This window comes from Chrysochloris asiatica, unplaced genomic scaffold, assembly GCF_000296735.1.
Source record: "Chrysochloris asiatica unplaced genomic scaffold, ChrAsi1.0 scaffold00348, whole genome shotgun sequence".
Lineage (NCBI taxonomy): Eukaryota > Metazoa > Chordata > Mammalia > Afrosoricida > Chrysochloridae > Chrysochloris > Chrysochloris asiatica.
Window position 1 is genome coordinate 810,374 of NW_006408866.1, and position 13,779 is coordinate 824,152.

General features: G+C 50.1%; 1 protein-coding gene across 1 annotated transcript; it reads right to left on the reverse strand.

Moving 5' to 3' along the window:
- Nucleotides 1–2,986: 2,986 nt before the first annotated feature.
- Nucleotides 2,987–13,394, reverse strand: GPRC5B (G protein-coupled receptor, class C, group 5, member B). Its single transcript, XM_006875956.1, has 3 exons — nucleotides 12,383–13,394; nucleotides 4,303–4,415; nucleotides 2,987–3,031 (listed from the first exon to the last, which is right to left on the reverse strand). Exons 1-3 carry the CDS (start codon nucleotides 13,386–13,388, stop codon nucleotides 2,987–2,989), a joined length of 1,164 nt encoding a protein of 387 aa, XP_006876018.1. The 5' UTR covers nucleotides 13,389–13,394.
- Between the last annotated feature and the right edge of the window lie 385 nt (nucleotides 13,395–13,779).

The window sequence follows — 13,779 nt, forward strand, 5'->3', positions numbered from 1 at the left end:
AATTTGTAATATGTATATATAGCCATTTATGGTACACACTGATTGTCTCAAAATTTTCTTTAACTTTTTTTTTTTAATATCAGTATATATATATATATATGTGTGTGTGTGTGTGTGTGTATATGTATGCCAACAGTCAGCCAGGGGAGGAGAAACATTATAAAACACACATTAATACATTTAATAAATATATATTATCTATGAAAAACGAGCCTGAGCTCTTTATCAATTAATAAAAAGCACCCACTGAGAACTGTCAGCTGGTATAATCATTGGATTATAAAAGCCACAATGTTTCCTTTCAACTTTCACTGAGGTTCTTCGGCCTGAGACATTCAACTCAGCCTTGGCTCAACCAATAAGTTGTTGACTGAAGCCCATGCCAAGTTGAGCTTTGTTCAGGGGGCCTTGCCCGAATCTGTCATGAAGCACAGCTTCCAACCACCGGACCTTAAAACCCAGAGACACTTGAGACACAGGGAATCTTCCAGCTTCTAAGTTCTCAGAGCGGATACTCCCACTCCCCCGCCCAGCCCTCCATATCCAGCGGACAAATCTGAGATGCAATGGCAGCTTCCCATGAAAAGGGGGGACAGAGTGGCTGTTATAGTCCCAAAGTGATTCTAAGAAGCAGACACAGAAAGATTTGTGCTTACAATTAGGTATTTCGTTCCCAGAGGCTCTCCTGCCCATCATGGCCCCCCAACAAGTCTTGGCTACAGAAACACCTTGAGCAGGGGTGTCACTTATTCTGCCTTCAAACTCGGCTCCCGGGGGAGCTGGTGTCCACCGGATGCGGGCAGAGATGGCTCTTTGTACTCTTCAGGTGAAACCACTAGAAAAAGAAGGCTCTGGCTCTTCTGCCATGACCCCGTCGCCTCCGCCACACTGGTGAGACCACCCAGATGCATAACAGAGATTTAAATGTGGGGGTGAGGGGGCCTCATCCAGTGAGTTTTCTGCTGCTTATAGATGGCTCCCTTTGTATGATGCTGATAGTCACTTCCCACTTGTCACCACTTAAGCTGCGCTCACCTTGGCTGGTGGGACAACAAAGAACTGAGAAAGCAATCATGTGACCAGCTCCCCAGGCAAGGAGGAGGCCTGTAGACTGAGTCACTGGCAGGATCAGAGAGCTCCAAAGGACTCCAGGGAGCAGGGGTGAGCAACCATTTCCTGGCACGAGAATGTGTACCCCTGTCGGTTTTCATGGATCGGACCCCCAGTGTTGGGAGATCTTACTTCCCAGAAGATGGTCTACATGCACCCACCACCCTCCCCGCCCCCACCTCAGGTCCTAGTGTCCTGCCCCCTACCCCTTCCCCAATACTGCATGTCTACAATCCACCCCAGGTGGCTTGGCACAGGACTAAAGCCGGGGTTTCTAGAAGCAAGCACATGCTCTGGGTCAAGGTGGGGGTGATTCCGGAAGTCAGGTAGGGTGGCATTCTACTGCCATGCAGTCTCTCCTCCATGCAGGGGAGGGCTCAAGGGAAAGGGAGAGCTGGGAGGAGTGGCCCTGGTAGCAGGGGCCACAGTGAGGATGGCCAGGCCTGCCTCGGTTTCCCCAGTGCCCTGCAAGGGTTGGGGCAGGGAGAGGAGGAGGGAACCCAGCAGAGACTTGGCCTTGTGAAAAATCAGAAGGTTTATTAGAACATTCTCAGCTCATTCCCCCTCAAAACACTAACCTTTTTCATTTTCTTTAGAGGTTAAAGGCTTGTGGGTTGTTTTACAGAAAAAAGCAATACAGTGATTAGAGTGTATGCAAAAGACCACCCTCAGCTATCCATTCCAAGCAGGCAGGTTAAAACCTGTTGCTAGCGATTATGCTGGCCAAACAGTGCCGAGGAGAACATGGGCTTTAATGGCTGAGATGCTGGGAATACCACACAACGAAGGAAGGAAGGATTGGCTCAGGACAGATGGAAACCATGATGGGAACACAATGGGTTTGGAGAACTATTTTCATGGAAACTGCAGAAAACCAAGATAAAAATGACCCCCCCCCCCCCCCCCCCAAAAAAAAAGCAGCAGGAAATGTCCCCTCCCTCCCCCAGAAATCCCCATCACACTTGTCCACAGAAAAATTCCCAAGGTATCTTGGGATGGCCTGCCCTGGGACATGTGGCTTTCCTGGTGGCCCTATGTGAGCTTTTGTAATGAATTTGGAAATAAGTTGGGAAAGGGCTGGGAGAAGTGCAGGAAGAGGGAGCCGATGGTCAAGAGAGGCAAGGTTGGCTGTGGAGACATCTTATGTTGCTGCTCTACACCAAAATATTTCGGGGGTTCTACTGGGGAGGGGAGGTCTTGCAAAGAGGCTCACTTAAGGAGGTGGTGGTTGGCCACCATTTTAAAAATCATATGCTCAGGTGAAGCGCCAGGTAACCATCTCTTCTTTGGCACATGCCCAGATCCTTCCAGCAACACTAGCTATAAAGCCCACCCCCCTCTCCCGCTGATGCAGCTGGGTGTGGGCTCGCACCCTCCTTAACCACTCCCAAGCCCTGACAACGTGCACACCACAGGCAAGCTGGTCCACCAAAGGGTCATCTCCGAGAGGCCACGTGGATGGTGCACTTGCTGAGAAGGTTGGGGGACCCTGACCTTCCCCCGTCACCAGCCTGGCCCACCAGCTGTGAATTTAGTCTCGTTCGACCCCCAAGGTGACATGGTCTTCCCAGCCACATTTTCAAGTGAGCCTCTACTACTATGTGCAATTAGCTTTGCTTTAGTTTACGAAGCTTGAGGTTGGTCTGGTGTTACGTGTGTGCATGTGGGTGGCGGGCGCGGGGTGGGCAGTCGGTGTTAGCTTTTCGGTTCAGCAATGTTCAGATTTACACGAAATCCCCTTAGCAAGGATTTCCAAACCTCCTGGCTGTGAGGCGGCCTTGCTCAGTTACTGTTACTGACTTCTCCCTCAATAAAGACAGGGCCAGGGAATAAAATCGGTAAGCGAGATTCTTATTCTCTGGAACTTAAAAGTCTTTCACCAGAGGTGTCGTCCAGTGTAACTTGGCGGTGCAGTTGGGATCTGTAAACAAGGATAGCACACTGAGAACTCTGTGCAAAATCAACGTAGAAGCGGATTCGGTATCGGTAACAACGTGCCAGACAGAGATAAATTGAACGATCCCCAAAACAGCCATCAGCCACCAACAGAGAGATACTGCTGTTTTGGTATCCATCTTCCTTTTTCTAGAATCCTCCACCCCTAATGAATATCAGTTTCCTGGCCCAGGAAGTCAACTTCTGTTTCTAAGTCCAGGGTGTTTTCAGGCACAGGGACATGGGGGAGTTAGGGGTGGTTGGGGGCAGTTTCCTAACACACAGGCCAAATGCTTGTGAGTCAGGGGCTCGCTTGGCGTCTGACAGTCAGTCAGCCAGCCCCGCGGACCTTGGAGGCTGGAGAACGCACATGGGTCAGTCTGCTGGTCTCGGAGCTTTTTCCAGACCAATCCCAGCATGCCACTCAAAAAGCCTCGAAAACCCAAGTTCCCAAATAAAATCAGGATTTTCCTCTAGAGAGCCAAGCCCGTCCCTGACTTATATGAAAAGAAAAAATGCTCACGTTGAGTCATGGAACTGGTACATGATAGATAGAATGGAAACCGAGTTGACACACGTAAAGTGGTTCATGCATCGGCTCTGAAAGAAGCATGTCGCTATGTGTGCAAAGTAAACGTGGGCATTGTTGGAAAAACAAAATGATGTCATTCCACAAAGGCAAAAAATGTAAACAATGATAATTGTGCTGCAGGTCTGTTTGGCATCAGATAGTAACCCCTCTCCTTTTTTTATGGGTGTGGGTTCCCGGTAGAGAAATGGTAATGGCTTCAATTTCTTAGGACGTCTGTTAGAAAGTGGGGATGGTGAGGGTGGGGCGCTTGGTGCCTATATGGGGACACACAGATTTGAGGAACTTGGGGAAGGGGACCTAGGATGCCAGAAAAAAGTGCCAGGGCTGCTTCAAAATTCTGTGCTTTTCACAGGGCTCCTGAGGGTGAGGGTTGGGGGCAGTGTGTAGCAAAGACCAAAAGATCCACACTGGCTATAGCAAGAGCAGCCCTCAGGACATCTGGGACATTGTCCTCTAGGACGAGTTTGTAAGTGGCGTGTCTTCGTGCGTGCAGAAAGGGGGCGGGGGGAAGTATGTAAGCATGGCATGCATTCTAGCTGCGAGGGGTGTCGATGAAGCCACCGTCTTGCAGGCCACATCCCAGAGCAGTGTGTCCCCGTCGAAGCTGCTCCCCAACACTGTACACTCCGAGGCGTCCTGCCAACACATCACCTCTTGATACTTACAGTCCCGCCATTGAGTACCACGGCCATTTCAGTGGGATGGTACACGTTGCTTCTGAATGGAGCGCTGGGTCTGTTTCCCAAGCTGCCATTTCGGAATCCCGCCGTCCTGAGAGCTGAGGGAGGGGCAGCAACACAACACAAATGTTTTCTCCCAGGGAGCTCTGCTCCAGGCACCCACCAACTCCTCCCCTTTGTCACAAGCCTGATGCAAAACAAAAGTCACAAAGGGGCTTTGTTCCTGGGCTCTGTGTGGGGCTAGGGAGTTTGTGGAGTTCAGGCCTCTGGTGGCTCTAGGGGGAAGGAGGCCCAGGGTTGAGCTAACTCTTTCCCCGGCGGCCGTGGGCAGGCCTCTGTGACGCACAGGCCCTATGTAGTCCCTATGAAGTGTACCACCACCCCTTCATCCCTGGATGCGCTCTCCCATGCCTGATGGGGTTGTTCTCTGGCAAAGCGACAGGGCAGGAACTGGTCCCTTCTAAACCAGAGTAAAAGGGGCCAACACATGCTAGCAGGTTTCACATCCGGGAGGTTTCTCACGTGCTGGACTTGCAGAGCTCTGAGCTTCCTTTTTCCTAGAGAAAAGCTGTGTCAGAACAAGTCCACACTGGCACCATCTGCATTCTCAAGGACGCACTAAGCTGTCACTTTTCTGGACAAAGAGTCTGAATTGTTTACAAATTGCCAGGGGAGCAGGACCCGGTTACTGTTGTGTTTTGGAGTCAGTTTCCACCCACAGAGACCCTGTATAGGGTTTCTGAGGAGCAGCTGGTGGGTTTGAACCACTGATCTTGTGGTCTAGCGCTTATCCTACAGCGCTGCAACACGACCACAGTCCCCTGATACTATAGGTAATCTTCATGGACTGCCACCCAGGAGCCAGGCAGGCAGGGTGAAAAGTACTTTACAGATAATCATGGAATCTTCTTAATACCTTGCTGTTGTTATTGTTAAGTGCCATCAAGTCAGTTCAGACTCATGGCGACCCTGTATAGGATTTCAGAGGAACAGTTGGTGAGTTTGAAACTGCCAATCTGAGGCTAGCAGTCCAGTGCTTTATTAGTCCTATTTACATGGGACACAGAGAGGTGACGTAACCTACCCTAGGTCTCACACAGCTTGTAAGTGTTCGAAGTAGCATTTGAAAATCAATACAACCAGACAGAACATCTGCTCTTAGCCATCTCACTATACCCACTCCTGTATACTGTGCTTTATTCCATCACAATCAGTCACTTAGAAGGAATTTGCTTTTCAGTGACATTAGGAGCAGCTCCAAGTCCTTGGGTGGAGCAAATGGTGAACACACTTGGATGGTAACCAAAAGGTGGCAGGTTCAAGTCCCCCAGAGGTGTCTTGGAATAAAGGTCTGGTGAAGTAATTTTAAAAATCAGCTATTAAAAGCCCCATAGAATTGCTGAGTGGGAACCTTAACTGCTGTGCAAACCTTCACCCAAAACACAATATTAAACAACAGAAATTCTACTCTCCCAAACACAATATTAATATTAAACACACCAAACCCCTATAGGGCACAGTTCTACTATGGTGCATGAGATCAACACAACTGGGGTGGGGTGGGGAATGCACGTTCCAAGGCATGCTTATGAAAACATGTTCTACTGTAGCATCTCCAAAGAAGGGATGCTGAGGAGCCGTCCAACAACCCTTGGACCATGATTCTTCTCACCCTGAGCCAGAAAACCAAACAGCACAGCAGTTCAGCAGTTAACACCTAGTCTGCGGCCCAAACACTTTTTCTTCAAAGAGACAAAAGCTGGTTGGATTGCCCATCTGTGGAGAGCCCAGCCTGAGGGTCTCTCTCTGCTGTGCCTATCTGTGGCTTTTTTTCTGGGGAACACCCTCTTCCAGCTCTACAACTGCCTTGGAGGAAGAGGACACACATCTGTTCAGCCTGGTCAACGGGAGTCAGAATCAACTTGATGGCAGTGGGAGGGAATCAGGGAATCAGATCTTTCTGGCCACACTGATTGGCTCAGGGAAGGGTAATCGGGTCCAATCAGAGGCAGCCCTGAGATTTTTTTTACTAGAGCATCATGGGAAATTGACCTATTTTCAATTAGGACTCAGTGCAAGTATGGCGCTGTGGGTTGCTAGGATGCTATCACAGAGAAATCAGATCTTGTCATTGAGGCTTCCTTTGTTTGCTGTGTTGTTGCTAAGTGCCCTCCAAGTTGGTTCCAAATCATAGTTATGCTGAATAGCAGGAGGAGTTGTTGTTAAGTGCCGTAGCAACCCTGCATAGGGTTTCTGAGGAGCAGCTGGTGAACTTGAGCTGCCGACCTTGCAGTTCAAATGGCTTTGCAGTGTGGTGCATTAATCCACAGTGCCACACCAGGACTCCAATCGCAGGGTTGGGGAACCTTTTTTCTGCCAGGGGCCAGTCAGATATTTATAACATCATTTAACATAAATTTATGTTGTTATGAAAAAAGCTCCAAGATTTATTGAGTTTCAAGTCCTACCTGCCATTGCCTTGGCTGGGCCAGACTAAATGATTTCGGATCAAATTACTTCAGCCAGATGTTCCCCACCTCTGCTTTATGGGGTTTGAGAAGAACTGTTGACTTCGCGGTTTGCAGTCCAGTGCTGACCTTACAGTGCCATACCAGGAGTCCTGCTTGGGACAGTTTTGTTTGCTTAGGACAATTCACATTGGATCTGCTATTTCTTGCAGCTTCAAGAAGTCAGACTGACTGTCTAGCATGCCACCCTGATCCGGGTCAGCTCTGAAAAGCTGAGCATGCTCATTTATAAAGAAGGGTCACACCCCAGCAATCAGAGTCTGTAACTTTCTCCTGCCTGGCCAGGGTGGCCCTCCTGCAGATATCCACGCAGAGCCTCCCTCTGGGGAGCAGAAGGGGCCAGTGTCTAAATAGCCTCAGACCCCCATGAGATCTTTGAGCTCAAACCCTAACAGAAAGAAATAACACTCTTGACTCTTGCTCTTCTGAAAGGTGAACCAAAATCTCCTTGTTAACGGCGTTTCCAAGATGTGATGCAAGGTGTGACATCCTTTGGTATATTTTAATCTTTTATCACATACCTCGTGCCTTGTTGAGGCTTAGTTCTGAGCAGCAGGCTAGTGAAGTCCCATAGCTCTGTGGGGTCTCACTTGGGAGAAGGAATTAGGGGAGTGGAGGTTGTTGGGGCTTGGCAGAGCCCCAGATCAGCCCAGGCATGCCCTCTTCTGTGATACTCTTTAACCCGGTCAGCAGAGCAAGGTTTTCTAGAACAAAGGGAATCCTAACCAGGACTCCAACCGAGTTGTCTTTGTAAGCCTCCAGAAGCAACTGGTCTTGCCTGAGGCCTGCCCTGCCTGGGCCCAGGTGAAGTTTGGTCCTTTCGTTTTTTTTTAAATTTCCACAAACAGAGACATGGAAGACCCCAAACAAGGCCACTGGAAAAGAAAGGTTTAGCAACATCCAAGGTAGTTGTGTTGTTTTTAAGTTGCGTCGAATCAATTCCGACTCATAGTGACCCTGTATAGCGTTTCTGAGGAGCAGTTGGTGAGGCTGAACCACTGACCTTGCAGTTGAAACCGACTTTGCGGTCCAGTATATTGTACTGTAGTGTCACATTGAGTTGACTCGGACCCATGGGATTTTTGATGGCTGATTTTCCAAAACATTGCCAGGCCTTTCTTCAAAGGCACCTATGGGTAGACATGAACCTCTAACCTTCTGGTCAACAACAGAACATGTTAGCTGCAAGGCTGATGAAGAGGTGGGGAAGTAAGGCTCGCCTGTAGCTGTTAATGGGGGATGGTAAATGCGGTCACCTTCCTGGGGACAGTCTGACAGTAGGGCTCAAAAGATTGAAAGTGCAACCTCTGCCCCACATTTAGGAATTCTGCTGCAAAGAATGAACTGATTTAAAAGAACACAGATGAAAGGGCATGAATGTTCACTGCAGGGTTGTTTATAATTGTTTGTTGCTGAGTGCTGTTGAGTTGATTTTGATTCACAGTGACCGAACCCAAGTGACTCACAGTGATCCCACAACTGCCCTGTAGGGTTTTCCATCATAACTGAAGCAGATCACCAGCTCTTTCTCCCACAGAGCCGCTGGTGGATTCGAACCGCCAACTTTTTGGTTAACAGCACAACGCTTCACCATCGTGCCAACAAGGATTCTTGTTTATAACAGTGCATCCTGGTGTAGTGCTGGGGGTTAATGTGCCAGACTGCAAAGCCGTTTGAACTGGAAGGTCGGCGGTTCAAGCTCATCAGCTGCTCCTTGGAAACCCTAAACAGGGTCACTATGGGTCAGAATTGACAAGATGGCACTTAACAACAAAAACAAAATCAGAAATAAGCAAATAGTACCCACCAGGTTCACAAGAGAAATACCTGGTGACCTGCTTCTATAAAGGCAAATGCTCTAGAACAGCTCTACTTTAATCACACGGGGTCGCCCATGAAGCTAAATCGACCCGACAGCATTTCGTAACAACTCTCCAGCTGATGATCAGAAAAATAATTGATCGTTCACCATAGAAAGTTCCACATCATTAAAAAGATAATGCAGCCCTGCCGTCATCACTGACTGGGAAAGGTCTCCACGGTATGAAATTGATTAGCCAGCACAATGCAATACCACTTAGACCAGGGGTTTCCACTGGTTACGCCGGAGCATCACCTGGGGAAGCTCAGACTTAGGGAAGCAGACGCAGGCAGGCATCTGTACGCTCTCTAAGCAGGCAAGTGATTTTCACATGCAGCCAAGGTAAGTCAGTACACTCCATTGTCAATCTGCATGTGAGTGTGTGTGCAGAGAGACGGGAACTAGATCGTGGCATTTGTGCTTGCTTGAAACTTCTACGTGATCATCATCCATCCTTCATCATCAGAAAGGAAAAACACAGCTACTCTTTTTTTTTTTTTTTTTTTGCAGCGGGGAAGAAAGAAGGGTGTGAAAAAAATAACTCTTTTGGCTTTCGAATATGTCTGAGTGAGAACCAAATGGGGGTGCAGACCCCATCTCCGCTCTTACCGCTCCCTTTGCAATCCCCAATACTGCTGTACCAACCTGTGGTTGCAGGTTTATTTGATCCCTGGATCTTAGGTAGACACAGAAGTATTATTTGCATTGTTCCAAGAAGGATGCATTTAGTGATATTCTGAAGAACAGTTCTTCCCTCCCGGCTCTGTTGTCAACATGGTGCCTGATCACAGAGCCTTGCTTTCCTTCCTTTGTCAACTGGTCTAATATCTCCGTGTCCTCCAGAGGCACCTGCTGTCCTCACACTATGGTGCACTCTCAGTACTACTAGAAGAGGGGATAATTCTGTGGCCTCTGGGGCCAGACCGCTGGGGTTCGGAACCTGGCCCTGTCTTTGGACAGCTTACTCAGTTGCTTCGCCTGCAAAACGGAGATGATAAGAGTGCCTAAACCTACCTGGTCAGGTCATTGTAGGTATCCAATGAGATCATGTGTGGCGCTGTGGGATAAAGCACTGGAACGCAATGTCGGTTTGAACCACAAGGTCAGCGGTTCAAATTCACCAGCCGCTCCTTGGAACCCTGATATAGAATCGCTATGAGTGGAAGCAACTCGACAGCACTTAACGACAACGAGATCCACAGCCTACAAGGCTCAGAATGGCCCCTGGCTTCCCGTCACCACTCAGTAGAGACCAGTCTAGTACCCAGCTTCACCAAGAGTCAGGTCATCAGGCTTCAACAACGCAGGTTCTTGACCTCCCTGGGGTCACAGATGATGCTGAATATCGGACAAAGTGACAGACCAGTTGTCCAGGAAAACATGAATGTTAGTCAGTTTATTTCTGGAGTTCCTGGAATCTTCTCAGCCCAAGAGGGTCCCAGGAATAGGCGGTTCCACCAGACCCCAAGGTTGGGCTAGACTCCTGGTCTCTGCTCAACACACCCTCTGTAGGGCTCTTGGGCTCCCAAAGACCACACCCATCCTGACTCCCTGCCAATCTCCTGGTAATCGAGGGGCCCGGCTGACTGATGCTGACACTCACACTAAACCTGGGTGTTCTGGTAAGAAAGGAGCAGCTCTGATAAAGGTCATGCCCTCCTGTGGGTCTGGCCAGGATGTAGGGTACCTGCAGGTGGGAAGGAGGGCTGTGGGTGGCCTGGGAGAAGCTGATGGCTGATGTGCTCCCCACGGCCTGCAGGGGGCGAGCAGGCTGTGCACTGAACCCAACAAGGTTGACTCTGCAGATGGCAGGCACCTGGGTGGACTCATTGCAAAAGAGATCATGACAGTGTGGGATGGGCCACATCCTAGTTGTGTACCTTGGGACAGTGATTTACCATCGTAGGGCCTCCACTTACTCATCTATAAAATGGGGGCAATCGTGGTACTTGCCTTATGGAGTGGTTGTGAGGACTAACGAGATAATGCAGGTTAAGTTCTAAGAAGAATGTCTGCCACAAGGTGCTCCTAAGGAGTGCTGGTGGCACAGTGGCTCAGGTGCTTGGCTGCTAACTGAAAGGCTAGCAGCCTGACCCCGCCAGATAATCCAAGGGAGAAAGATGTGCCAGTCTGCTTTCATGAAAATTACAGCCTTGGAAACTGTAAAGGGGCACTTCTATCTCTGTCCTAAAAGTCACTGTTTGAGTTGGAGGTGACTTCATGGTACATATCAACTTCCTATTCCTGAACGGTCCCTGGGTACAAATGGTTGGTACTGGATCACTACCCTAAAGATGGGTGATTTGAATCCACCCAGAGACAATGCAGAAGAAAGATCTAGCAGTCTATCTTTGTAGTGATCACAGTCATGTGATCCCCATGGAGCTCAGTTCTACTCTGTAACACAGGGTTGCCATGGATCAGAATCGACTCCAAGGCAACAGTTTGCTTTTACATTGTTGTTGTTAAGCGCCATCAAGTTGGTTCCAACTCACAGAGGCTGGTGGATTTGAACTGTTGACCTGGCAGTTAGCAAGCCGGTGCTTATCCTACAGTGCTACATAATATTCAGATAATAATTGGCATTGTTTTTTCTTATTGCTCCTATTATAGGAAGGAACCCTGGTGGCACAGTGGTTAAGCACTCAGCTGCTAGCTCCGTGGGAGACAGGTGTGGCAGTCTGCTTCCTGGTGACGATGAAAGCCTTGGAAACCCTGTGGGGGCACGTCTGCTCTGTCCCGTAGGATCACATGAGTCAGCACAGACTCCACGGCAGCAGGTCTGGTTTGGTTTGTTATTGTCATTCCTGAGAAACCTTTGGGTAAATTCTGGGACCCTAATCTACCCTCTCTAGTAATGACGCACCTAGAATCGTCCTGGAGCGGGGGACAGCCCTGTGCATTGAGACAGTACTGCGCTCACTGTGTGTGTGGGTCACCCCCAAGCAAACTACCTACACCCGAGCCCTCATCTCAGACTGTACTTTCACAGGAACTACACACAATGCACCAGCTTCTACAGGGCTTTACACTCGCCATGTTAGTGCTCACAAACCTCCATGAGAAAGATTCTCTCATTTCCATTTCACAGATGAGGAAAACTGAGGCTCAAAGAGAGAGAAAGTAATTTGCTCAGAGTGCTGTGGGATAATGCATTGGTCCACAAGATCTGTTTGAACCGCAAGGTCGGCAGTTCAAACCCACGAGTTGCTCCTTGGAGACTCTATGCAGGGTCACTGTTAGTCGGAACTGACTCCATGGCACACAACCAACCACCAGCACACATCTAGGTGACTGAGGTGGGGAGAGGGACCCTCACAGGCCCCTGCATCCATCTGACACATAAGTTTCACATGCAAAGAGTTCCAGGGAGCAATAGAGAATGGTGAGGAGTGTGGAAAACAGAAAGAACATCCCCACTTAAAGGGACAGTCATGACTGACTCTGGGAGGGGTGAGAGGCAGGGTTTCCAGGCAATGACTGCCTGGGATGGATGCCCAGCAGTGCTGTACCAAAAGAAGTCATTGAATTAGTGGGCAATTGGTTATAAAAAAAAAAAAATTCCTTCTCAGGGCCGTTATTTATGGTCCTGGGGACCGTGTGCCTGTACCGGAAAGGAGCAAGTCCTCTGTGAAGCACGGCCCCGAGTCTGCCCCAGGGACGAAATGCACCTTACCTGCATTGTGCTCATCCATCGAGAAGGCCTTGTTCTCCATGTAGGTCCGAGGCAGCTGCACATCCTCCTCGAAGGCTGTCTCCCGCATCCTGGGCTGTGATGTGTCGAAGTAGTTGGGCGTGTTCTCCTGCGGGGCTGGGAGGATGGCACAGTGGATCTCGGGGATGGCGTGGAAGATGACGAAGACCCAGCCGCTGGCCACCAGGGTGATGGCCAAGGTGGGGTCCCCCCAGGTCTCTCCTTGCCTGAGTTCGGCGTTGCCAAACAGATACATGGTCATCCAGGCCACCCAGATAAGCACAGAGAGGATGGCCGTGACCAGGATACAGGCTCCGTTCTGTTTCCACTTCTTGAACTTGCCGCACAGTGTGCCGAGGGCCAGCCCCAGGGTGGCCACCAGCAGCACCATGTCGTAGGTGAGAGCCATGACGAAGTCCATGGGCTCGTAGGCGCAGGCCGGCCTCGCGTCACGCAGCACCGTCAGCACGAGCCACTCAATGGCAATGATGACCTGGACCAGCATGAGGCACAGCGCCACGGCCGCCAGCTGCCAGCCGGATGGGCTCTTGCCATGACGCACCAGCCTCCGCACGCGCCACGCCTGGCCCAGCAGGCAGGAGAAGCAGAGGGCGAAGAGGACGCCCCATAGGAAGCGGCGCACCGAGCAGATAGTCTCGTCCTCTCGGATGATGAAGGCGAACGTCAGCCCGAAGAGGCCCAGGGTCCCCAGGAGGAAGAGGAAGTGGAGGACCACAGGGTCCCTCTTCTCCTTGTCCTTGATGAACGGCAGCCGCACCAACAGGATGAGCAGCAGCAGCAGTGTTATCAAGGCACCTGCTCCGGCCACCGCCTCCACCACGATGCCCCAGATGGTGTCCAGGTCGCACAAGGAAACGTACTGAGGGAGGAGGTCCAGCCCACAGCCCCGGGACGTGCTGGCGTTTTCTGAGGCCCCGGAGGCGATCACGAAGAGCAGGAGGAAGGTTAGGCTGTAGTGAGCTCTCATCTTTCTCTCTGAGGTGACCAGCAGGAGCCAAAGTCCAGGAGAGCCACCGGGAAGGGGAGAGAAAGACCAATTCATTGTGAGTTTCCCATCTAGACTTCTTTACAAGGCCCACCGAGTTTCAAACCAACTAGCCCACATGGAGTCCTGGTGTGGCGCCGTGGGTTAATGCATTGAACTGCAAAGTCGGTTTGAACAGCAAGGTCGGTGGTTCAAGCTTCAAGCTCACCAGCTGCTCCTCAGAAACCCTTTATAGGGTCGCTATGGGTCGGAACTGACTTGACAGCACTTAACAACACGGAGAACCCTGGTGGCACAGGCATTCGGTTGCTAAACCAAAAGGTTAGTGGTTCAAATCCACCAGCCTCTCCTCCTCAGCAGAAAGATGTGGCAT

Excerpts from the sequence above, each read along its gene's own strand:
- GPRC5B (XM_006875956.1), bottom strand. The coding sequence starts at position 13,388 with ATGAGAGCTCACTACAGCCTAACCTTCCTCCTGCTCTTCGTGATCGCC. Across the intron at positions 4,416-12,382 it reads GATGGATGAGCACAATGCAG|CTCTCAGGACGGCGGGATTC; the intron begins GTAAGGTGCATT and ends CCCCTCCCTCAG. Across the intron at positions 3,032-4,302 it reads TGGTACTCAATGGCGGGACT|ATCCCAACTGCACCGCCAAG; the intron begins GTAAGTATCAAG and ends CCTTGTTTACAG.